This window comes from Phyllostomus hastatus, unplaced genomic scaffold (genome assembly GCF_019186645.2).
Source record: "Phyllostomus hastatus isolate PE091 unplaced genomic scaffold, TTU_PhHast_1.1 phas_scaffold_501, whole genome shotgun sequence".
Lineage (NCBI taxonomy): Eukaryota > Metazoa > Chordata > Mammalia > Chiroptera > Phyllostomidae > Phyllostomus > Phyllostomus hastatus.
This window is the reverse complement of record NW_025334033.1, coordinates 16,400,901-16,426,653: the sequence shown is the minus strand read 5'-3', so window position 1 is coordinate 16,426,653 and position 25,753 is coordinate 16,400,901. Positions and strand designations below refer to the sequence as shown.

Below are 25,753 nucleotides of genomic sequence, written 5' to 3'. Positions count from 1 at the left end.
TTTGAGACCTGTATTGTCCTTCTATACCATGAGGCAGTAGGGAAAGCCCACTAGCCTGGTATCAGGAGACAGAGGTCTGGTGCTGGCTCTGTTACTAGTTGGCTGTGTGACTGAGAACCATGGACCTCAGTTTTCTCAGCTGTAATACAAGAGGGTTGGATGCTAGTCATTTTCAAACTCTTCTTTTTCCAATCAGCAGAGTCCTTTCAACTGAAATCTTATATGGAATCCTAACATACAGAACAGATACAAGCGCTGCTCAGGATGAAACCAGGTGGGGGAGCATGTGTTCTTGGCCACCCCCCCATCCTCTGTGGTGGCCCTTGAGGGGCCTCCATGGATATCACTGGACTGTTTAGTGCTTTTCCAAATGAGAGCTGAGGACTGTCTGGGTCCAAATCTACTGGGGTACAGAGTCTTGAGCTTTTCCCCAGACCTCCAGAATCAAAATCTCTGGGTTGGAGGTCTATGACTCTATTTTGATCAGCACTTAGTGGAATTTTTATGCACATTGAAATTTGAATACCATTGGGCTAGGCATTTCAAGGTCCCTCCCAGTCCTCAAATAGTGAGACTCCATGACTCCCTATAGAGTTGTTGTCATCATGAGGCACTTGAGAAGGGAAGTCAGAGAATCTATAGGATAAAAATATTTAACAGAAAATGGGAGGTTAAAAGTATAAGGGTGGATACAATAGTAATGATAATAAAATAATAATAGATGATGGTGAAGAGGAGAATTGGACATAAGCAAATAAATTACAGAATGGATTAGGGAAAGAAGAAAGCAACCTTACCCTAGGATCTTCCAAAAATGAAGATGGTTTATTTTATATGGACAAAATTGTAGGAAAAAGTGTCAGGAGACGATTCAAAGCATGAGACTGCCAGAGTTAATCCCCTGACCTGATCTTCCCACAAATCCTGTGCTCACTTCCATCATAGCACATAGTGTCTTAAAGGTCTCCTTCCCTTTCATTTATTTGTCTTCATATGTTGATGTTTGTTAGATGCTGGGAAACTCAGCATCAAACCCAAACAGACAAATAGTCATGCTGAGTAGTGTTTCATTACAAGCTGAGGCAAGAATGCTGCTAAGGACAAGATTGTGTGTGTGTGTGTGTGTGTGTGTGTGTGTGTGTGTGTGTGTGTGTGTATGAGAGAGAGAGAGAGAGAGAGAGAGAGAGAAAGAGTTGATTAGGCAAGTATGGGTGATGGGATGGAAAGGAGACTTCCAGGGAAAGGTAACAGCATGTGCAAAGCTCTGTGGATGGGAGGAGGATGGGGTCTATGAGGGACTGAGTGGCAGAAGCATAGAGAGTAAGGCTGAGAGAAGAGCAGTGGGACATAAGTCTGGAAAAGCAGCCAGAGTCCAGAACCTGCTGGACCTTAAAGACATGGTAAGAGTTTGGGTCTTTTTCCAAGAACAGAGGAAATACATGGAAGATTTTACCTTTGGAAAAGCCCATGGCTGCTGCTTAGGGCCAACCAATGGAGTGGGGCAGGGTAGATGTAGGCAGGGGCTAGTTGTCTATTGCCATACTTGTCTGTCCTTACCCTCTTGTGAATTACTGGAGGCTGAAACAATCTCTGTATTCCCATCACCTAACTGAACAGTGTCCTGCATGCAGATGAGGCTCAATAATTATATGATGAATGAGCCAGATGCATTTAAATGAGTTCAGTAAATCATTTTGAGTCAAGATCAGAATATCTCGAATGTATATCCCTTTCCCCTTCTTTCTTCCCTACAATTAATATGGGGCAGGAGGAGGTGTTCACACAGTGCGTGTTCTATGAACATCATTGTCTGAGGTCATTGTCACTTGAGATCGGTGTTTGCTGTTGGGTATTTGGATTTGAGACCCATCTTTAATCCAAGTGCTCTGTGTTACTGGGAGTCTCCCTGATGTTGCTGCACCTGAATGTGCATGGGACCCTGTCTGACATTTAAAGAAAGGGAGAGGATTAAGTCCAGCTGGGCTTCACTTCTAACTTATCAGAGCTCAAGGTAGTAGTGTTTGAAACAGTGCTCGCTGTTTCTTTCACAGTTACCCCTTGGCTGCAGCATGTCAGGAAACAAACATGTGGGAACCTGGGCAGCCAAAGACACTTGGACAGAGATGCAGAGATGGGCTTCCTTGTTTCCACATCAGATGTTTTCCTCTAACCGGACTATTTGAATTGCTTGGCTTAACAAATCCTGTTAACCCAGCTTGCTTCATCTGGTCACCTTGCCCCTTGCCCAGCATTTCTGTTTAGACATATTTTTCTCCTTCGCACTGCTAAATTTAAGGCTTAATTTTCAAATCAAATGCTCATGTGGCTGGTTGCCTGAGAAATCACATGTGGAGAGCTGAGAGACCCAGGCAGGGAACTGTGCCCTTGCTTCTGGAGACCGGGTCTGGAAACCATATGAATTGTAAATAGTTTTAAAATGTAAAAAAGTAAAGCTTTCTGCCAAAAGGAGAGGGCTGAGTTTCTCCCCCACACCCCTTTCTAGACTCAGTTATTAGGTATCTGTTGAAAATCATTGACCTCTATCATACAATCTGTTTACTGTCTCCATCAGCTGGGGCTGGATGAGCAGGATTTAACCCCCTTGAGGACTCAGCTCTGCCAACACTTTCTTTATTAGAAATAGGTTTTGGGGTCACAGCTATGAACCATGAGTAAATCTGTTAAATACATGATTTTCAAGGAAATTTGCCCTCTTTCACTTAGTACTTTCTTCTGAAACTTGGGTGATAGAAATAGGTTAATATTTTAAAAGTAATGGTGTAATTTTCCAGTAAGAGCAAGAAAAAGAGTAACTAGGAAAAGGGACATGGCTTCCTTCATTTGCTCCCCACCAAGAACCTAATCATGTTCTGCAACATCACGGCCCACACTGAGAGGTGTTGCTCAGTGTATGTCTCATTTTCTTTGTTGTGGTTTCCTTTATTACCTGATCTTTTGTTATAGAAAGTAGTTCCTTACAAGTTTTTGTTGCTGTTGTTGTTGGTTTTGGCTTTAATTCTGCTGGGTGCCAAGTCACAGAGACACTGTCACTTTTATTCTGTATTGGCAAATATATTCAGATTCCTCTTGCTTTCCTCTTGTATTTCAAATTTCATTCTTTTTTTTGTATTGCATTTCTCATTCCTCTTTTAGGGAAAAGAAAATAAAAACTGGAGCTGAGATACAAAAAATGATAGGAAAACAATGTTCAATATGGGTCCTTCTAAGTAGAGAACATTTTAGTATACTTAGATGTCTAAAGAGTTAGAGATCATAGCAGAACTTATACAAATAAATAAGCAAAGGACCACAGCATAAATGCTCAGAATTGGCAGGCACATTTGTTGATGTTCAGTTTCAAATCTGGTACTGATAATGTCGAACTGCTCAAATGGTACCTAATTATTGGCCACCATCTCTGGCATGAAATCTCCCAATTAGCCAAGTTGAAAATACAATTCCGAGCAGTGGCTCTTGTGATTAGGAAAGAAATTTTAAAAAGAACAGATTGCTTATACACATACTTAGATATATTTTTGCAGATTATAAATAAAATCCTAATGCCTGAAACTCTCTGATAGTTAGAAAACAGAGGTCTTAGGGGAGTGTGAGGCCAGCCTGTCATTGCTCTGAAGCAAAAAAAAACCCTTCATCCTGGAGCTGGGTGGAGCACACAATATAGAGCATTTCCCAGAAAGCAAGCAAAAGGGCAAGTTTTTGGCAGAAAGGCTTAATTTTCCTAATAGAGAAAACCGGAGTCTATTCCAGACAAAAGGCATCATCTAGATATGTCTGGGGAGCAGAAAATCCTAGAGTCTTTAGGATTTGAGAAATGCCAGAGAGAAAGAAAGGGAATGCCTTAGAAGGCCTTTATCATCCCTCTGGTCTCTAAAGCATAAGAAATGGAACCCCCCTTTGACACAGCAGTCCTCAACCCAAAGCTTTCAGCTGTTCCAGGGACTAACAGAGCAGTGGTCTATGAGGCGTGTGGCAGTGGATATGCAAGGACCTTCACCAGAATCCAAGGTAACCTAGGCCTGCAGGGTCCAGAATAGTGGATTAGTTTGGGAGCTCTAGTTTATGCCTGTGTAGGGGCAGGGGAGAGTGTTACAGCCCCTGCTAAGCACCCCAGTTCTTCTCTAAAACCAGATATATGATTGTTCTGAACCAAAGAGGGAAGTTTAGGTCAGTCTTAGTTCTCCAAATGCTATCTTCAGTGCACCAAAGCTGACTAACATGCTATTGCTGGTTTCAGGGATTCACCTTTTGTGGGGAGAGAGATAAACAAGTGCGTAGTTTCAACATAGTTTGTATGATGATGGGAGTGTTCATGGACTGCCACAGAAGTCCTCAAGTTTAGGGGTCAGGAAAAGTTTTCTGCAAGAGTTGAATCTTTAACTAAAATTAATCAAATAAAAATACCGAAACCGAGAAAAGTAAAAGTTTCTACTTTTTAAATTTCTACTTTTTTAAAGAAAAGCATTATCTTTTGTATTTGTTTGTTTGTATTTTGCAAGCATGCATATATGCAAAGGAACCCATGCAATAGATATAATTTTGTATTCCAGTTTTTTATTTTGTCATGATAACTCATATATGGCATTAAAAATTTCTTGAAAACATTTCTAATAGCTGAATAATAGATTGCTATACTCCATCACTCCACTATTGTTGGATAATTAACTTCTCTCTAATTTTGTTTTTAATGAACACCTCTCACAGCAACATCTTTGTATGTAAATTTCATATGCATCTTTGATTATTTCTTTAGGCTATATTTCTAGGGAATTGAGACTTTGTCTTTTCAAAAAGATTCTTTTTTAAAAAAGTCTTTTAAAAGAGTCTTTTTAAAAAAAGATTTTATTTATTTATTTTTAGACAGAGGGGAAGGGTGGCAGAAAGAGAGTGAGAGAAACATCTATGTGTGGTTGACTTTTATGTACCCCACACTGGGGACCCAGCCCACAACCCAGGCATGTGGCCTAGACTGGGAATCAAACCAGCCACCCTTTGGTTCACAGGCCAGCGCTCAATCCACCAAGCCACACCAGCCAGGGTTAAAAGAGTCTTAATATGTTATTCTTTAGGAAGTTCATTTATTTTCCCATTTGAACAAATGAGTGTTTTTTTCCCACACCATTGCAGCTTTGAATGTTATCTAGCCCAACTGGCTAAGTATAAACAGGTGTCCTGTTTTTTAAAAAATTCATCATTTCTAGTGAAGGTGATTATTTTTTTGAGTAATTATTAATTATATTATTTCTCTTTTCAGTGACTTATTTTTTAATTTCATTGTCTATTTGTCTATAGTATCTTTTTGTGTTCTGTTTGAGAATTTATTTTAATTTTTTTCTTTTAATAAATTCCTCCAGTGGAAAACAATGGCACTCCTGCATTATGTACAGAGGTATTGCTCTAGGGTCTTTGCTGGTCTAGTGTACATGTTGAGCATAGTTTTCTAAGTGGGACTGAGTTGTGCTAAGTAAACAGTGTTTTTAACAGTTTTCTTATATAAGATAACTTGTTTCAAAATATATGCATGCTAAAAACTCCTTAGTATCTCCCCTAACTATTCCTTACCATTCTAGCACCTACTCCTATCAAACTTCCAGCTAGCATTTCTAACATTGTCTACAATCACACGGAACTACTTGCTTTGCTTAAACCCGTGATATGCTCTTTCCCTTCTGCCTCTTTCATCCATCAGGGCTCAGGTTCAGTGTTATCCATCTCTGGAAATCCCTCCCGTATCTATTTCAGGCGGGCAGAACAATCCCTACCCTCTTTGTGCTCCCACAGCATGTACATGTTACCAGGCTAGAGTTAAACACAGCATTCTAATAGTCCTTTTAAGGCCTCCCCCTTGACTATGGGCCTCTTCACACCAAGAAACACACTGTGTTTATCCCCAGTGCTTTGCTCACTGTCTGGCTTGTAGTAGGTGCCCAGTGATTGTTGAGTGTAGCAGAATTTACTTACTCTTTGAACCAGCAACATTGAGGACATAGATCATAATAAAGAAACTGGAAATTTAAAGACATGAAAGAAGTTAGCATCTTTGTAGGTGTGCATTATAATCATATGAAATGTAAGTCAGCAGTACATACTTTGAGGAAAATGAATAATGCTTCTGTTCTCTAAACTGTTATACTTTGTCCTGCAATGATTCCTCTTATCCTTACTTTCTTTCTGTGCTTCACAGTTACCTCTGCTATACTTTCTTAGGGTCTTCCCAGCAGGTGTAGTTACGTTGAATTATTCACTTCAACCCTAGAGCTAAATATGTTAAACATACAGTAGGAGTTACCATATAAATAATAAGTTCACTCAAATTTTAATTCAACAAATAAGTATTTAGTCCTTAATATGTGCCAGGCTCTGTGTTATATACTAGTGATGTTACTGAACAGCAGTTGGGGTCCTGCTACTTCCTGCCACCCTCTAGGCAGAATTCCAGAGGCAAAGGTTTGGCTGATAAGGAAGGGAGTCTTTGTTCAAAAGCAGTCCCTTAAGGCTATCAAGTCACAGTTTTAATCCCTTAAGCCTATCAATTAAGGCTAAACTCTAACACTTGAGTTCTCCTTTCATGTCCCCTGTTAGTTTTTAGTTATCTTATTTCTATAGTGTTAGTTTACAAACTAAAACAACATAATATACAAAAGCTACACAATTTTGGAAGAACAGCAGGCTTCTGCCCCAGAGCCTATTCCCTCCAGAACACCCAAATAATAAACCTACCTGCTCTGCCAGGCCAGCCCAATCCTAGGCTATATGCAGAGTTCCTTCCCATCCAAAATACCTTCTGCTGGGAAGTCCAGGCAGCTGGAGCATAATCATTCAAGAACCCTTGGGGGAAGAAGAGCCTGAGAGCCAGACAGAACCAGCCCAGAAACCAGAGAGCCTCCCCTCTTTTTATTTCCATGCTCTGGAGGCATTCAGCTTCTCAGCCAACCCCATCCTAGACGGCTTACCACTGCCTCGGCAAACTCTTACCACTCCTCCCTACTTCTCCCCAGTGATCTGATCAGATCTCTCTGTATCAGGGATACAGAAATGAGCAGGACGGATGAGTTCTTGCTCATAAAGAGCCTACTGTCCAGTGGGGAAGATAGACAATAAACAAAATGAAAATAAATAATTTGAAGACTTAAAATATAAATCAAAATGTATTGTCCTTATAATGAGGTGCTTATAATAATAAAAATAGTCAAAATACTTAAAAATATACATTATTTTATAGTTTACAAAATTCTTCAGTAAGTTTATTTTATATGAAGCTCACAGATGCTATGATAGATAGGCATTTAAATGTCAGGTGGGTTTATCCCATTTTCAAGGCCTTAGTCTTTTTTTTTAAGATTTAATTAATTTATTTTTAGAGAGAGGGGAAGAGAGAGAGAAAGAGAGGGAAAGAAACATCAGTTCATTGCTGCTCACATGCCCCCAGCTAGGGACCTGGCCTGCAACCCAGGCATGTGCCCTGATTAGGAACTAAACTGGCAGCCTTTTGGTTTATAGGCCAGCACTCAATCCACTGAGCCATACCAGCCAGGCCTCAATACCTTAGTCTTATAACTGAAGAGGTATTCTGAGGGATTGTCAGGTACCCATTAATGTAGGTCATTGTGTGTATTTCCAATGATGGTCAAATTCTTGCTTCAGTCACATGGCTGAATGGGTGAACTTGCACCCAAGTCCTTGTCTTCCCATTCTAATGTCATGAGCTCTTTCTATTATGCCGCATCATTGTTGTTATAAGCAAGAGGTCAGAATTCTTCTCTTTAAGAATGTCAGTATCTTTAAAAAGTTGATTCCAACTTCTTATCCATTCTGAACAGTATTTTGTTTTTGCTAGTATCAAGATTGTCCCTACAATGTCATCTTCAAAGGTCAGTGTCTTTACTGTAAAATTCCCTAGGTTTTGTTTAAATAATCTGTTAGAATTTGTCATCGATGAATTTGAAATATTACCTTGGACTTTGTTTCTCCTCATAATTAAAGTGTCTAGGTTATAAAACCAATGGCTCAAAGAAAGGAAGTATTCTAGTAATTGTGAGCAATAAGATTTATATTGGTCTTGGGAGAAATGTAAATGACATAATGATCGAAGCCTCAGAAAGCAGAGATATTTTACTCATGACCACAAGTAAGTCCTGATTAAAATCTCTGGTACGACGTTAAGGCATGATTCTGAGAAACCAAGTCTAGAGGGACCAGAGTAATATAGTCCAGACATATAGTTTTCTGATGAGCTCATTGTATGAGGGGACAAAGCTGGGAATATCATGAGGAATGAAAGTTAATGCATCCTTTATTAGGCCATTTCTCTGGTCTATCAGTTTTCTTCCTGGGCCTTTGATGACAGCTCTATGGCAAGCAATCTAACACTGAGGTCATTCTTCTGGTGTACAGGTATTCTTCAGTGCTGACTGGAAGAATATCCACATGCTCCAGGTATCAGAAAGCCAAAAGAATTTAAATTGAGGTTATTTAATAACCAGATTTATGTTTTCCCACTAGTTTCCAGGTTCTTGATAACCACAATCTGAATCTAACTCCCCTTGAGGCTCCAACACTCAGCACAGTGCTGGGCTCAGAGTGCTCATTTTGTGTGTGTGGTGGTCTTGAACTCATTAAATAAGAGTGATAGTACCATGCATGCTGGTCGGTGATGACATAATTAAGAATTCTGCTTACATGTTGTCCTATTTCCAAGAAACTCAAAGTGATAAACATTATAACCTATTTTGAAGTAATATTTTAAATTTTTCTTGAAAAGTGTTTCAGACTCAATATGTCTGCAAATGTAGTAAACAAACTCATGGTATTCCAGTGCTATCCCATACTTTGGGCTCCCAAACTAGGAATGATATTTCCAGAAAACTAGATTCTCTGACCAGAGCAAACCAAGTACACCACTGAGAGATGCCTTTGCTTTGTCTATGTTGATGTGGCATGTATTATTACTTGTCATGTTAAGAAACTAACATTGTTTTTTTCTGCCTTTTGGTCCTGGTGTTTGATTCTCTCTTAACCTGCCTCTATGTAGAAAAGTTGATTTAAAATGTCACTAGAGGCCATGGGAAAACACAATATAAGGCTTTTACCTTGGAACGAAGATATTCAAGTTTAACTCTCCTCCACTTGAAAGCTATCTTCTTTTGGGGTGTTTTTGAAAAGAAGAAGTTGTTATTCAACACTGAGCTGGGTAGAAGCATACCATCTGATTTCTCAAAATAAAGTAGGCAACTTAGATGAAGGGAAGGGTTGATCTGTTCAGGCTAAGATGGTTGCTTGTAATTTTTTCTCATTGAAATATGTTCTTTGTATAAGGAGTAATCAGAAACAGTGATCCCACCATCCCCATATAGACATCATTCTTAGGACATTTGGGTAGCCAGTGACTATCTGTAGATGGTTTTTTTAATGGAAATGTACTAAAAATTTATCTTCCAACTTCATTTACTAATCATTGGAAAAAGGAGTAAATTGGAGGGCCCAAAGTTTTACAAAATATTCCTAAGAAGTTTTAAAATGGAGGGTCGGGGGAACACAATTACTCATGACAGCTGCTCATACTGACTTTATAGAATTGAAACTGGAACTCGGGAGAGGTAAAATAGCTCGGAATTAAAAAGGAATATTCTAATTACATGGCCATGTTGACAGCAAAATTGAGAAGTGGGCTTGCAGTTTGTACGGGATGCTCTCCTGTTCTATCCATATTCCCCTGTGACATTGTAGGATATATTTCCACAGCCTCTGTGGTTTCCCATTGCCTCTAGGGGGCAGGAAGGTTGTTGCTTGTACACAACCCTCCACTGTCAGGCCTCTCTGGGAATTGCCTTTGGCTGAGAAGAGGTGTTTTGCTCAAGTTTACCCCTTCTTGCTGGGGTCAGGCTGCATCTAAAGGCTGAATAATGCCAAGGTACCCAGCCTGGTCCCCTAGATCCAACCCTGAAGTGCATTCCATCACCAGAGCTCTGCATGGTATTGGCTGAGCCTCTGTTGTGACTGCATCAACAGCCGACTTCCTCCCTCTGCCCAACTGTGTTTCCTTCACTTCCTCACAGGTGTTAATCCCAAGAGTACTTGCCAATAAACTTCTGGCACACAGATCTCCCTTTGAAACTGCTGCTGAAGAATCTGATCTTGACCTAAATAGCTCTGTTTTCTCCAAAGTCAGTCTAAGGTATTTCCTTTAGTATTCATACGTGAGAGCAGGTGTAATAGTCTTCCTTTGAAATAATTTTCTTCTGATTTCCTTGTGGTCTCATCATCTATTAGCCATCTATTGATGGAATTCTACTAAGAATTTGCAGAAGACAAAGGATCTTAAGAGACTGATTTAGGGAAGGGTTTCAGTTCAGGGAAATGATTAAGTAGAGTACAATTTCTGCACAACTCTCAGTAGGTTTATACAGTTCAGGTAACAGCAAATGAGTTGATCATTCTGTTTTCAGAATAGGAAGGCTACCTTGTGTGTGTATTTCTGCATCCAACTAATGCACAACAGGATTTATAAAAATCAAGCAAGACCTCTCTAAGATTGATTACTTTTTCTCAGCAAATTGTTGAACTAATTACCCATGCGGTAGGACTACATCTTTCATTATCTTCCCTCTTCCCACCCTTTGCCCTGGCAGAATTGCTGTAAGAGCATCTTCAGCAGCAGACCACAGACCTCCCCTGTGATCCTGCCTCAGCACAAGCACCATGCTAATAAGGAAGGAATAGGAGGGAAACATCTGCATTCTTCAAAATAAGTAGATTCCAAAGATATGAGTATTGTGCTATTCTCAATGTAATGAGATTCTGTTCAGCAGTCTATTGTCAGAGGATCAGGGCCAAGCTGTGTGTTTTACTCCAGCGTGACTCTGACAGCAGTGGGATTGAAAAGAACCAGACACTGCTGCTGCCCGTCGAACATCTGTGTCCTGGGGCCAGGACTGCGAGCGGCCTTCGGATCTCCTGGTTTTCAACCCTGAGAGCGTGCACTATGGCTGTGATCACATTCCTTCAGCTCCTGAGAGCCCATTCTTTTTCTAAATAGACAATACATAAGTATCATGGAAAATAGAGTAAAAGATAACAATAAATATAGGTTTATCAAGAGCATGAGCTTTGGAGACTCAGGTTCCAGTCCCAGGTCTGCCATTTACACGTGACCTTGGAAGAGTTTTGTTTTCTTCTATTTTTCCTCCTCACTTGGCCTTTAAAATACCTATATATAATGCCAAAGATTCATGTCCTGAATATAACTCACATAGTACACAACAGTATGCAGTGAAATGAAGCCCCCTTTCACCTTACTTCTCTTTATTTTCTTTCTCTTGTGGCACCCACTCAACAGTTTCTTGTGTGTCTTTGAAGATGTTTTCTCTGCAGGTGTGCACAGAGCTATATGTAGGTATACCTTTGCTTCAAAACACTGTTAGAATCTTTCCATGCATATGCAGTGTTGTGCACATGCTCATTTTAACCTAATAATGTAACTTATAGAATATTTTATGTCAGCACATATAGACCCATCTTATTCTTTCTGTGGCTTCATTGTATTCCATTGAGTAGAAGAACCATGACTGAACAGGCTCACCATGCTGTGCCTGTCTAATCCTTCTTGGTGGGCACTGAGTTTCTAATAGATTGCTATTACAAATAATACTGCAGCAAACATCCAACTTTGAGCACCTGTATGATCAGTTCTTTAAAGTGGAATATTTACATCAAAGTGTGTAGGCATTTAAATTTCTTCTTTATGCCTTATTTTTATTGTGTTTTTTTCCATTACCATTTATCCCTCCTAAACCCTTTTCACCTCCACCCACCCCCTTACCATCCGCAATCAGCACATTGTTGTATGTATCCATGAGTTCTTCCTTTTTTTTTCTGTTTTGCTCAATCCCTCCATCCTCCCCCACAGCAGTCAGCCTTTAAATTTCTGATAGATAGATTTACAAAAATAAGCCACATATTTTAATTTCTCCAAACATCAGTTTTCTATTTTATAAAATGGGAGTAGCAGCTTATGTCTATCTTGTAGGGTTGTTGTGAGGATAAAGTGAGATAAAATACATGAATAGCATTATCAAATGTAGCAAATTAAAATATAAGGCATCCATCTATAGGTGAGATCAAATGGAATTTGTCTTTCTCCACCTGGCTTATTTCACTTAGCATAATACTCTCCAGGTCCATCCATGCTGTCATGAAGGGTAGCAGAAAGGTTCCTTCTTTCCTTCTGCTGCATAGAATTCCATGGTGTAAATATGCCACAGGTTTTTTTTTTTTGATCCACTTATAAGTGGCACCTAATCAACAAAACAAACAAGTGAGCAAAATAGAACTAGAGACATGGAAATAAAGAACAAACTGACAGTGGCCAGAGGGGAGGGGCAGATAATGGGGGAAAGAAGGGGAAGGGTCTAGTCAAGGAGCAGGTATAAAAGACCCATGGATAAAGAGAATGGGGGGAGGATTGAATGTGGGAGGTGGGGGGTGGATGGAGCAGGGGAAAGTAATGGGGAAAAATGGGGACAATTGGAATTGAACAACAATAAAAAATTTAAAAAAATATAAGGCATCCAATTAAACTTGAAATTCAGATAATGATGATATTTTAGTGTGAGTGTTGCCAAATATTACATGAAACATACTAAAAATTAACTGCTGTTTATCTTAAAATCACACTAAATTGGGTGTCACTTATTTTATTTGGTAATCCTATACCTGAAGAAATCAGCACTGGCATACAGTAGGCACTAAATCAATGTTGGTTGTTGTAATTCTTATTAGACATTCAGGAAAATGCTATCATTCAACAAATGTTTTTGGAAACAATTATTTTTATTCATTAATTTATTTATTATTTATTCAACAAATACTTATCGAGTGCCTACTATGTACTAGGCATTATTCTAGATCCCGAGGAAACAGTGGTGAGTAATACAACTGTCTCTGTATGAGAAGAAGAATACTTTTGTAAGTTTTAGGTCTGACATGGACTTGAGATTAAAGAAGAAACCACGCTCGGTATATGTAATACCGAGGTCAGTAAAATTGATCATTATTATCTCTCTTTCTAGCCCCCAGCATGTCTTCTGTAGATTTGAGGAAATTCTCAGTAATCTATATTGCTAATGGGCAGTCAGGAGCATTAGAATATGGAAAGGATGAATGTAGCCTTGAGGAGCCCGTTGAAGAGCTTTTCCTTGCGTCCCTGAAGGCTTCTGCAATGGGCTTGGTGTTGTGTTCAAGGTAAACCCTTGATTTGTAGCCTCTGCAGCCAATAGTTCAGTGACATGGAGCATGGTAGGTGCCACCTCACTCTACTTGCATTTTCTCAAGAGGGTTCTCGACAAAGCCTAGCAGCTCGTAGGATGCTACATGGTATCAGAAGGAAGCGGGTTCAGACTAATTTATCAACAAATGTTAGATGTGGTTGCTCTGTATTGCCTCCTTTTCTCAGAACTCAAGTTCTTGGATGTCCTGAGAGTAGATATTACACAGGCATACCTCATTTTATTGGGCTTCATGGATGTTACATTTTTACAAATTGAAGACAAGACCTTCCACCAGCCAAAAGATTACAGTTTGTTTTATTGCAAGATACTCACTCTCAGGCCATGGCCTGGAACTGAACCCCCAATGTCTCTTAGGTAGGCCTATAGTTAATGAGTGTATTAAAAAAATTCTTTCCTCTAAGTAATTCTTGTCATTATTCTGTGGCAGTTAGACTCCATATGTTTCATGGTGCTTTTGGAATTTGAATTTTATGAGTTCCTTTCTTGAATTTTGGCCTCTTTAATGACTGGTTTGTGACTCTACTAAGGTAAAAGCTATCTTATAACCTAATTTGTTTTTGAGAACCCTGGTTCAAATAAGGATTAAATTGATTATGTCCATTTCAAAACCTGAAATAAAATATGAGTATTTTAGAGTCTTGGAATTTCTTGATTCAGTACAATTAAATGAATAAACTTCCTTTCAGAATAGTTATGTATTGCAATTCCTCCATGAGAGCAGAAGGGCTTTTCCCAACAAAAGTAAAAGCACAGTTTGTGCCAAGGGTGTGGAGCTAAGTGTCATTGTCACAGCCCATGAGGCCATCCTGTGTCCCCCTCGCAGAACCATGATGCGAGCTTGCCTCAAACATGAGCCGTGAGCATAGCTGCACCACACATGGAGAGCTGGGCATGTCTGTTTTAGTTTCTTTTTTAGGATGATGATGAAATGCAGTCACTATAGAAGCTAAAATACTAGAAGTCTAGAAATATTTTGAGGGTGAGCTTTAAAGCAAACCTTCCTAACTGCCCTTCTGTTCTGCTGGTGTGTTTTTTGTGGGTTGTCAGTGGTGGTGGTAGTTGGTAGGGCAAGAAATATGGTGGAATTTAAAATGTAGATGATTTAAATGCATTTGCAGGTTTTAGCCAGTTTGCACTTTTCACTAAGTTTGGCTGCTTCTTAGCGATGTCCCGTGCTCATATATCTCTTTTTTAATTGATTGTTTCTAGAAAGAGATGAAGAGAAGAAAGAGAGGGAGAGAGTGAAAGAGAAACATTGATTTGTTGTTCGACTTTATACATTCGTTAATTGATTTTTGTATGTGCCCTGATTGGGGATTGAAGCCTCAACTTTGGCATAGTGGGACAATGCTCTAACCAACTGAGCTACCCAGCCAGGGCCTGAAATATGTCTTTGAAGTCCTAGTTAAGTACGGTTACATCTATCTGGTAAGATAGAATAGGAAATAACATTAACAAAATACTCTCCTTTGGTTGTATTATACACATTCATTGTTCTACAGGTATATAATCAGCTAAGGGGGTTTAAACAAGGTATCATGTACTTCTATCATTTACCAATATATCCAGGCCCTTTTTTTTTCAAAATTCTAATGGAATCTGTAGAGTGTTACTTTCCCTTCTCCAAAATAATGTATTTTGTTCTCTCTTACTCTGCATTGAGTTTCTGGTAATCTTCCAGTCATAAGATGACTATCATAATCTTACTTTGTAAGGGTTATATTTTCTTCTCGGTAGGGTGCTGTCCACAAGTCTAAGCAGTGTCCATGTGTCCATTGTGTGGGTAAATGATGAGACAGTTGAATAGTGTCAGGGTTGGGATTGACATCTAGGAAATACTGTTTGTGGTTTCTTAACAGACTGCTAATTAGTTTCAGATAATATCTTTTTGCAGAAAATTTCTCCTGTGATTTTGTTCTTTCACAGCATTTTGTTTAAAGCTCAGAAAAAGTTTGTGTCAGCCTGCATTGCTGCCTCATGGGGGTTCTCCACAGCCCATAGGCCACAGAGGTGATAGTTTGTCCCATGGAATTTGTACATACCAGAAAATTTTTTTGATCTCAAGGATTGTTAGTCATAAGACTTTGGAGTACTCTATAGGGGAGAATGTCCTGTTGGGACAGCTGGAGAGGGATAGGTGACCAAAGGTAACGCAGGTGTTGCAGGATGTCTGGAATAACAAATCAGCCTTTTGGGAAGAGGAGCTTCGAGAGACTGATGGGTGTCCCTTCTGGGTAGAGGGTGGCAAGAGAGAAAAAGAAAGGACTAGAGTGATACATAGTAAAGGATTCTGGGCTCATACAGTATTATAGGCACTTTCTGCTTTCTTGGACTGTTGAATGACATGACCAGATTCATAGTCAGATCTTAGCAAAGCATTGTCAAATGAGTTATTCTGACTGTGTCTCTGTTTTTGGAAATATTTAATACATTGGAAAGTAGAGGTTAAAATACAGGTAGAGGCACAGGTGGGTGGGAGGGGAATGGGCATGAAGATTTATTTTGCTTTATCATCCCTCTGTATGGTCCCTAAAGAACATCATGTTCACAATTATATCAGATGGTTTCATATCAGAGATTCTTTACATGCTCTGGGGTTTTGAAAACATTTTTTCTTAAAGAGATTTTGTTCTAGTATTTTTTTTCCAAATGTAAAGTTAATTCAGGTAATTTTCTTTGATATCACTCCCTTAAAAACATCATTCCAAATACTTTGGTTTTATAGAGGAAAACATTATGATACTGAACTGGAAAAAAACAAGTTAGAATTTAAGTAAGAAAATTCAGGTTTTGATTTGTTCCATCAAAAGTGGCTATTGCTACTTATGTGTGTAAACTTAACTGTCAAAACATGGAGCAGACTGACAGCTGCTGGAGGGGAGGAAGGAGGGGGGCAATGGTGGAAAGAAGGGGAAGGGACTAGTCAAACGATATGTATGAATGACCCATGGACATGGACAGCAATGTAGGGATTCACTGTGGGACTAGAGGGTGGGCTGGGTGGAGGAGGGCAAAGGGGAAAAAATTGGAACAACTGTAATAGAATAAACAAGAATAAAAAAAGTGTAAGAGTTTCTGTAGTGTTCCCTTTTCACTATGATTTCCCACTTGGATGAGAGAGGTAAGATGTGGTCCCTCCTAGAGTTCATAATGTACAGGTAGGAGGAATATGAGTTTGAAAATGAAACAATATCATTTCGGCTTTTGCCTGAAACAGATGCACTTTCTTTTTTTTTTTAAGTTTTCTTTTTTTAAAAAGATTTTATTTATTTATTTTTAGAGAGGGAAGGTAGGGAGATAGAGAGAGAGAAACATCAATGTGCAGTTACTGGGGGTTGTGGCCTGCAACCCAGGAATGTGCCCTGACTGGGAATTGAACCTGCGACAATTTGGTTCGCAGCTCGCACTCAATCCACTGAGCTATGCCAGCCAGGGCTGCACTTTCTTTTTTAAAAAAATATTTTTCAATTACAGTTTATATTCAATATTATTTTGTATTAGTTTCACGTGTCCAATAGTGGTTAGACAATCAGAATATTTTACAAAGTGTTCCCCGGGATATTTCCAGTACCCCCGGCACCATAGTTAATTATTACAGTATTATTGTAAACAGATGCACTTTCAATAGAGATTTCCAGACAATTCGGTAGCAGTGTAGTTTCCATAAAAAAAGACACAGTCTCCATATTGCTCTGTTCATGTTAACTTTTACCTGAGATACTGTCCCCTAAGAGGTGTCTCTGATGCTCCAAAGGAGGTACCCCCAGGAGAAACAAAATGAGATTTAGAAGGCTCATTAGGTTCTCCTGTTGCCGTTGAACTAGATAAAGTGCAGAGAAGTATGGCTTTGGGCAAATGATTGAATTCTGGCTGGAGATGAAAATGCTGCAGTTGAATACTTTCCAGAACAACATGTACTTGGATCCATATTAAAGAAAAATTCTTTGAGTGTTTAAGCCAAATGACCCAGCAGGGTTGATAGTATGAGGCATATTTCGCAGTTGTATAAATATTTAAAACTGTTTTCCAGCCTATAAAACAAGTAAATTAGGTTGTTTTTAAAAACTGCATAATGACATTAACCTGCGCACCTTAACTTGTTGGGGAACCTGCCTTATCATCCCAGCCTTCTCTCCCAAAAGGGAATCACTGAACAAAAAGTGTGATGAAGGCTTCCAACTAGGAAAACAAAGCTGGTTTAGGAGGCGTCAGAGAATTCCACAAGGAATGATCAGCATCATGGCATACCGCTACAGGTGGTCTGTTTTCACGAGGCCCGTCTGCCTAAGTGGTCTCTAGGGATCCAACCAACTAGATGCCATAGCTTTTTGTCGTAAACTCCTTTGAACTTGATGAAGGATAGACTCAGGGCTCCACTATATACAGGAGCCTCAAAGAAAGCAGTGCAGCATCTTGGCTGTGTTGTTCTCAATTCTGAGCTGCTGGCCCTCGCCATTAGAATGCTACCAAGTCCGTCTTTGGCCACAGGTCTGTGGATGATTTGTAGGTGGTCTTTCCTGTTCAATTTTCTGAGGCTTATTTTATCATCCGTGTTCTTGTCCTTTCCCAAATTTATTCTCTTGCATTTATTCTTACCTGCACTTTAGCTATTGCTGGCACCTACTCTATCCGTCCCATTCATTGCTTGCCTTCAGTTATACAGACTTCTGAGACAATGGCGGTGATATTTCAACATTTATTACTAATAGAGTTCGGAAAGAATGTCAGTGACTGAATTTATCTCTCCTATCCTTAATATCCTGGTCAAGGAAATGCGAGCAAGAGTTAATAGCTGCTGTATAAAGCTGGTACCATGGGGTGGTGGAAAGAGCACCCAGCCATCCTGAGTTTAGCCCCAGGGATACATGAATGCCCTGAGTATCCTTGGGCAGATCAGTTGAGTTCTCTGGGCCTTAGTGCCCACACCACTCAGGTAAAAGATTTCGTTATGTAAGGTCCTTTGAACTGAGCATTCTAGAAGAGCCTGGTCCGTTTCTTTCGTCCCTCCATTGTGATGCTTCATTGTGAATATATTCATTCCCTCGACTATTCTCTGTTCCTGACAAAAGTTAATTTTGTGTTTGTTCACAGCCTGCAGAAAGAAAAATGGATGAATGTTAAAGTGGGAGACATCATTAAATTAGAAAATAACCAGTTTATTGCCGTGAGTATAGAGCATTGTTTAAATAATGTATCTCAGACTGAAATATCATATGTACTGCAGTATTTACATTTGCAAATTTAGTAAATCTATACTAATCCAGAGTAATTAAAGAGGGAATGCCAAGATAGATGTATTTGTAAGAAGTCTCAATGATAAAATGTTTTAAAAGACGTATTGATTACTGAATTTTTCAGACTATAAGATGCACCAGACCATAAGATGTGCCTAGGTTTTAGAGGAGGAAAATAGGAAAAAAAATTTGAAGCAAAAAATGTGGTAAAATATTTAATAACACAAATAACATAGCCCCCCCCCCCATTCTCAGAGAGCTAGGTAAGCTACATTCAGACTATAAGACACCTCCATTTTCCTCCCAAATTTGGAGGAGGGAGTGAGTCTTATAGTACAAAACCACGTAACTACTTTCAATAACATGGTAACTTAGATAAGGCCGAATGATCATCACTATGTCTATCTCCTCTGGCATGCATTAAATTAATAGATACAAAGATTTATAATTGTTTGATGTAAATAGGCACATTTAAAATGCTCCCGAGTACTTTAAAAATGGTTTGCCCTTCTGTAAGTTGAACATTATCCCTCAAGAATGGACTTAATACTGCTAATTTGCATATATTTAAGAAAAAGATGAGAGGCAGAGAAAATGTGTGCTCTCTTCTGAATTATCATAATCAGAACATTCTATTGATTGTCATGAATCATTAAAATCCTATTTGTGAGGGTTTTACTTTGCATATTAAATGAAATGGCTATAGGGGTGTCCAACTTTTTGGCATCTCTGGGCCACACTGGAAGAAGAGTTAGCTGTCTTGGACCACACATTAAATACATTATGACATGTAATCACACACACACACAAATCTCATAATGTTTTAAGTAAATTCATGATTTTGTGTTGGTCCGCATTCATAGCCATCCTGGGACGCATGCAACCTGCAGGCTGTGGGTTGGACACCCCCGGTGGAAGACTAGTTTGACCTAAACTCCAGTCCTGCCAAGGGCAGGCTTTGGCTCTGCTGGGCCCATCAGGGCATCTCATCTAGTCGCTTTTGCACCCATCTTGGACATCCTTCCAGAGAGGCCACCTTGGTTCTAATTGTCCTCATGTTATTTGAAGTTTTATAGTGTCACATCAGAGTTACTTGTTTCATTCTAATTTCTGTAAGTAAACCCTCCTTTTAAAAAATAAGTGAGACAGTAGAATGTTGAAAATTTTCAGAGAAAGAAGATTTTTTAAATGTTGATCTGAACTATAGGAAGAAGCAGCTTCTTGCTTCTTCTATCTGAAAAAACATAAATGACCAAAGTTCTGTTTGTAAACAATTACTAATTGTTGGGGTGAAATGCATGGGCAAGGATTTTGTTTTAAACAAGGAAAGGGCCTATCCATGAGTAAATGATATGAGGTTCATTATTATTCTCCTCTCCTCTCTTCTCTTAACCATCTTTTTGTTAATCTTCTCAAATCAATTTAATTATAATAAACAGAAAATAATATATCTAGTACATATTGCACAACATACATTTTTGGTACATAAAATTTAAATTTTAAATAAAAATAATACCTATAATCTCACAGTTTCATGACTTTATTCTGATTTTTGTCCATATCAACATATTTTCTTCTGTGCATACTCACACCGGATGAGGCACCTATAACTGAGAGAAGAAAGCACAGATGGGGGTATCAGGAACATGATTTTGGTTGGAATTAATGACTCTTTGCCTGACCCTGCTGTGGGTTCCAGTAATCATCCTTGGTCTGAGGAATAAATGGGTTTGCCTTACCAAAGCTCTTCTTCCCCTATGGACTAGTCACAGAAGCCCGTCATGGCAGAAGTTTATTTCCTGACTTGTCACCATGTAAACTAAGCATGCCCACCATGGAGAGAACATGTGAAGAGTGTATACCACCCTCTCTCTCTTTTATTTTGAGTGTATACCTCTCTTGAGCCAAAATTACCCATCATGATTTTAAAGGGAAACCAAGTTTTGGAAAATTCACCTTGGTTTTATTTCTCATTTTCAATTTCAATGAATATGATAGTAATAGAACTTCATGCTTCTTGGGCCTATGCCTCTCCTTCCTCAAGCTTAGAAGGATCATTTTAAACAAGATCCAGAATTCTCTTATTATTATCATCTGTGATTGAAAATAATTATGAAATATAGAGAAAGATGCCTGTTTATATTTAGAGTTGCTTTTCTTCCCAGACCCTGTTTTATCACAATTGAGACAACACAAGCACACACATGCTGTCTATTTTTGAGTTGGACATTTAAAAGCTTGAGACAATGAAAAGAATGAATTGATTCCAAATTTAAGTGTCAGGACTTGAGAGTGGTATGACTCTAATATTTTTAAACACAAAGGTAAAAAAAAGTCACAGATTTGTAACACTGATTGTACATTCAGATGTAGCTAGAAAATTGTTAGACTGTGTCAAAGTAAATCGCTAAAATTTGAGTCAGTTCTTTTCAGACATTCAAACCCTTCAGAATTTCAAAAACAGAATCCTTATTTTATTCAGTATTATTTATTTCTCATTAAAGTATAGTTGACACACAATATTATATTAGTTTCTGGTGTGTGACATAATGATCCCGCATTTATATGCCTTATGATGTATCATCATGATATATCTAGTTAACCATCTGTCACTGCAAAAGGGTATTGCTGACTGTAGTCCCCGTGCTGTACATTATCCTCGTGACCTATTTGCTTCATAACTAGAAGTTTGTACTTCCCTTCACCTTCTTCTTCCCTTCACCTTCTTATCCGTCTCCCCACAACCCACCCCCAGCCACCATCAGTTTGTTCTCTGTATCTATGAATCTGTTTCTGTTTTGTTTATTTAATTTTTAGATTCCACATATAAATGAAATCATACAGTATTTGACTTTTTGTGTCTGACTTATTTCACTTAGTGTAATATACTGTAGGTCCATCCATTTTGTCACAAATGGAAGATTTTATTCTTTTTATGGCTGAATAATATTCCATTGTGTATGTTTTATGTATATGTACACATATGTATATATGGGTATATATATATTCACATCTTCTTTATCCATTTATCTATTGATGGACCAAAAATTCCACTTCTGAGCATTTATCCAAAGAAAACAAAAATACTACCTAATTCAAAAAGATATATGTACCCCTATGTTCATTGCAACATTATTTACAATAGCTAAGATGTGGAAACAAAACCCCTTATTTTAATATAAAATTTGAAATTTAAAAGAAAATAAACAGCTTTCCAATGTAGAAAGGCACCAGAATTCTAAAACTGAATTGTGACAGTTTATTTCCAAAGCTCAAATGGACAGCTGCATAGAATGATTTACCTCTGTGAGAGGCCAACTACTTAGTGTCTGAGTGTTTTCCACTGTCTTTTACCAAATTTTCTACTCTCTTTTTCCCTTTTGCTTAGTCCCCACTTTATTTTCCCCCACCACCTTTTTCTTTTTTCTAAAGTAGCTGATTTTGTTTTTCTTTTAACCTTCCTCTCTTTTTAAAATTTCCTTGCCTGCCTTATTATTTCTATTGTTTTCAAATTCCTCCATCTATTTCACTTCTGTCTTTCCTCATCTCTTTGTCTGCCCCCTGCTCTTAACCGATAATACAAAAGGAATTAGAGTATATGCATATAAATATTTCCATTTATCTAATTTATTGGGGAAAGTTTTATATTTTTCATCAGTAATTATCCAAGCAAGAAAACAGAATTTTATATATTTCTTGCAAAAAAAGTGAATGGAGTGGCTATTCATTTTTTTGATAGCCCCTGCCCTTGCTTATGTTCTGATGGTCAAGGGTATGCAAAACAAGAACAGGTAAGTAGAGGGAGGGTTTGGTTCAGGGCATATAACAGAGAGGTGGAACAGGATTTCACTGCTCTCACTTTTTTCCTAAAGCTCACCTGGCTCGTTAGTAGTGGAGGGATGACACAGCATGGGAGACTCTGAACCAATCTTCTCTTCTCTTTATCCTGCTTTTAAAAACAGGCTGACCTGCTTCTCTTATCAAGTAGTGAGCCACATGGCCTTTGCTACATTGAAACTGCTGAGCTTGATGGGTAAGTTATTAAAGTTAGAATAAATAATAAGATTGTTTTTTAAATTTGTTTAAGACTAATAGCTTTAGGAACAGGACTTAAATCTTAATCTTTATTTTTCATTTTATTTTCTAGGAAGAAATAGTCTAAATTCCAAATTCATTTGCTAATTACTTTGTAGTTTCTTTTGGAAAACTCTATATTTTCTCTTGATTTTATTTTCTTTTGGAAATAGTGAATCAAACATGTATGACATGTCAATAATATCATACAGAGACTCTTCACTGAGATTCCTTAGAAGGGTTCTTTTTGGGGTTGGTTTGCTTGCTTTTAATTTCAAGTGATTCTCCAAGGAAAATGAGAGCTAGCAGTAGTGCAGGTCTCCTGAGGAAGGAAGGACCAATGTCACTGCAGAAGGCAATCTTTTGGAACTGGGACAAATGACAACATAGAGAAAAAAAAAAGAAATGGAGGATGAGGCAGCTTTGACATTGATATAAAGTAGTTCTTTTTCATTGATTCCATTTGTCTGTCTGGCATAAGAACATTTAGTGAATGCATACATTTTAAAGATACCATATATGTTTTATAGGTGGATTTTATCATTTAATCCTGAAATAGGTACTATATATATACACATATATATGCCCCATTGTACAATGAAGAAACTAAATCTTAAAGAGACTAAATAATTTGTCTCAAAGTTCTAAAGAGTGGAGATAGGACTCAAACTTGGCAGTCTGACAAAGGAGCCCATGGTTTTATCCACTACTTCTTTAAGTTACTGTCTTAGAGATAGTCAAATAGAGTTTGGCCTGTGTAATCTCACCCCTAGTTTGGGCAGAAGCTAAAATAGTGCTGAGAAAAAAAACCTACAGCAATAAATGCATACAACTGAAAAGAGAAAAAGTCTCAAATCACTATCATCTCAAGAACATAGAAAATACCAGAATAAATCTAAAGCTAGCAGAAGGAAAGAAATAAAAACAAAAACAAGAGCAGAAATGAATGAACTTCAAAAGACGAAAACAATAGAGATAATGAAACAAAGAGCTGTTTTTTTGAAAACATCAAGGAAATCTTTAGCAAGACTGAAAAAAGAAAAAAGAGAAGACACAAATTAACAGTATCATGAATGAACCAGGGGGTTTAAGACAGATCCTATAGACATTAGAAGGATAAGGAAATACTACAAACAACTCTATTTATGTAAATTTAATAACATAGATAAAATGGGCCACTTTGTCAAAAAAAAACTATCACAACTCATCCAGTGTGAAATAGATAATTTGAATAGCCCTGTAATTATAGAAAAATTGAATTCAAATGTAAAACATAAAACTATAAAATGTTTAGAAGAAACATAGGAGAAAAATCTTTATGATCTAGGGCTAGTCAGAGTTCTTAGACTTGACACAAAATTCATGACCCATAAAAGGAAAATTTGCTAAACCAGGCTTCATCTAATTAAAAGTTTTTACTTTGCAAATGCCCAGTTAAGAGGATAAAAAAATAAGTTACAGACTAAAAGAAAATATTTTCAAACTATCTGTCTGACAAAGGACTTGTATCTTGAACATGTAAAAAATACCCAAAACTCATAGTAAAAAAAACCCAAATAATTTAATTAGAAAATTGGCAAATGATATGAAGAAACATTTTACTAAAGATGACATACTGACAACAAATAAGAACATGAAAAGATATTCAACATCATTAACCATTAGGGTTAAAACTACAATATAGTATCACAACATACCTATCAGAATGGCTCAATTAAAAAATAGTGACAACTCCAAATGCTGGCAAGGGTATAGAGAAATGGGATCACTCACACATTGCTGATGGAAATGTAAAATGCTACCTTCATTCTGGAAAAAAGTTTGGCAATTTCTTAAAAACTAAACATGCAATTACCATACAACCCAGCAATTTCATTCTGGGGATTTATCCCAGAGAAATGAAGACTTATGTTTATGTGAAAATTTATACACAGATGTTTATAGCAGTTTTATTTGTACATCCCAAATTGGAAACCACTTATATGCCTTTCAACATGTGAATGATTGAACAAGCTGTGGTATATCCATATCATAGAATACTACTGAACCATAAAAAGGAAGGAACTATAGATATATGTGACAACCTGAATGAAACTTCAGAGAATTATGTTGAGTAAAAAAGGCTACTTCCAAAAGATCACATGCTGTATTATTCTATTTACATAACATTCTTGAAATGGCAAAATTATAGAAATGGACAGCAGAGTAGGGGTTGCCAGGAAGTGAATGTGAATTGCAGGAGACAGGGAAGTAGGTGTGGCTGCAATGGGCAACCGAAGGAATCCCTGGAGTGATGGAGATATCCTGTACCTTGACTGTGTCAATGTCAGTATCCTGGTTGTTACATTGTGATATAGTTTTTGCAAGATTTTACCATTAGTGGAAACCAAGTAAAGGTACCCAGGATCTTTCTGTCTTGTTTCATATGCTGAAAATTATTTTGAAGTTTATCAAGATACGGAGGCAGATTAAAGGACAGTATGGTACAACAATGAAGGTATTAATCCAGACTCTTAGAAAATTATTTTTTTTTATCATAAGGCACATGTGTGACTATTCTTCTTCTTCAGTTTCTATATCTGAAGGTGAAAGTGAGACATTGGAGAGAATCCTGAGGAAGTAACCTAAAATGATGAAAAACTTGGATGAATGACATGATGTACTGAGTAGGATAAAGGAATGAGGACTGTCTGGCCTGGTTGGCATGACTGACTATTTCTAGTATTTGAAAAGTTGTTTAAATGAATGGATATGTTAGTCCTTTAGCCTCAACACCACTATCTCACCCTTGACCATCAATTCCATCTGAATTTCTGCCTCAACTAGGAAGTTCCTGATAATCTCAATCTCTCCTCATCTGTACCTCCTGGGAACTAACACATTTTGATCAATGGGATTATTTTTAAACAAAGTAACTTCATTATATACACAACTTTCCTACAGAAAGCTATTTTACCAGTGGGTATTCCTTGAGTTGGGTTCATACTACCTTAACATCATTGTGAAGCTCATTTATGGGAAGCTTAGATTACATGCCTTCTCAGGCATCTGCCGCTTGGTTCCCTAAATTCTATTACTCCATAGTGTAACATGTACTTACAAAAGGCGATATTTGCTTTTTTACCCACCACTTGTTTCCCT

General features: G+C 38.0%; 1 protein-coding gene across 5 annotated transcripts in view; it reads left to right on the top strand.

Moving 5' to 3' along the window:
* ATP8B4 (ATPase phospholipid transporting 8B4 (putative)) overlaps positions 1-25,753 on the top strand; it is a 206,294-nt gene that overhangs the window by 77,543 nt on the left and 102,998 nt on the right. For all 5 annotated transcript variants that reach the window (XM_045823771.1, XM_045823772.1, XM_045823774.1 and 2 more), the window contains 2 exons: positions 18,396-18,468; positions 22,501-22,571. In XM_045823771.1, the coding sequence (XP_045679727.1) occupies positions 18,396-18,468; positions 22,501-22,571 (144 nt within the window). The remainder of the gene's footprint in view (positions 1-18,395; positions 18,469-22,500; positions 22,572-25,753) is intronic.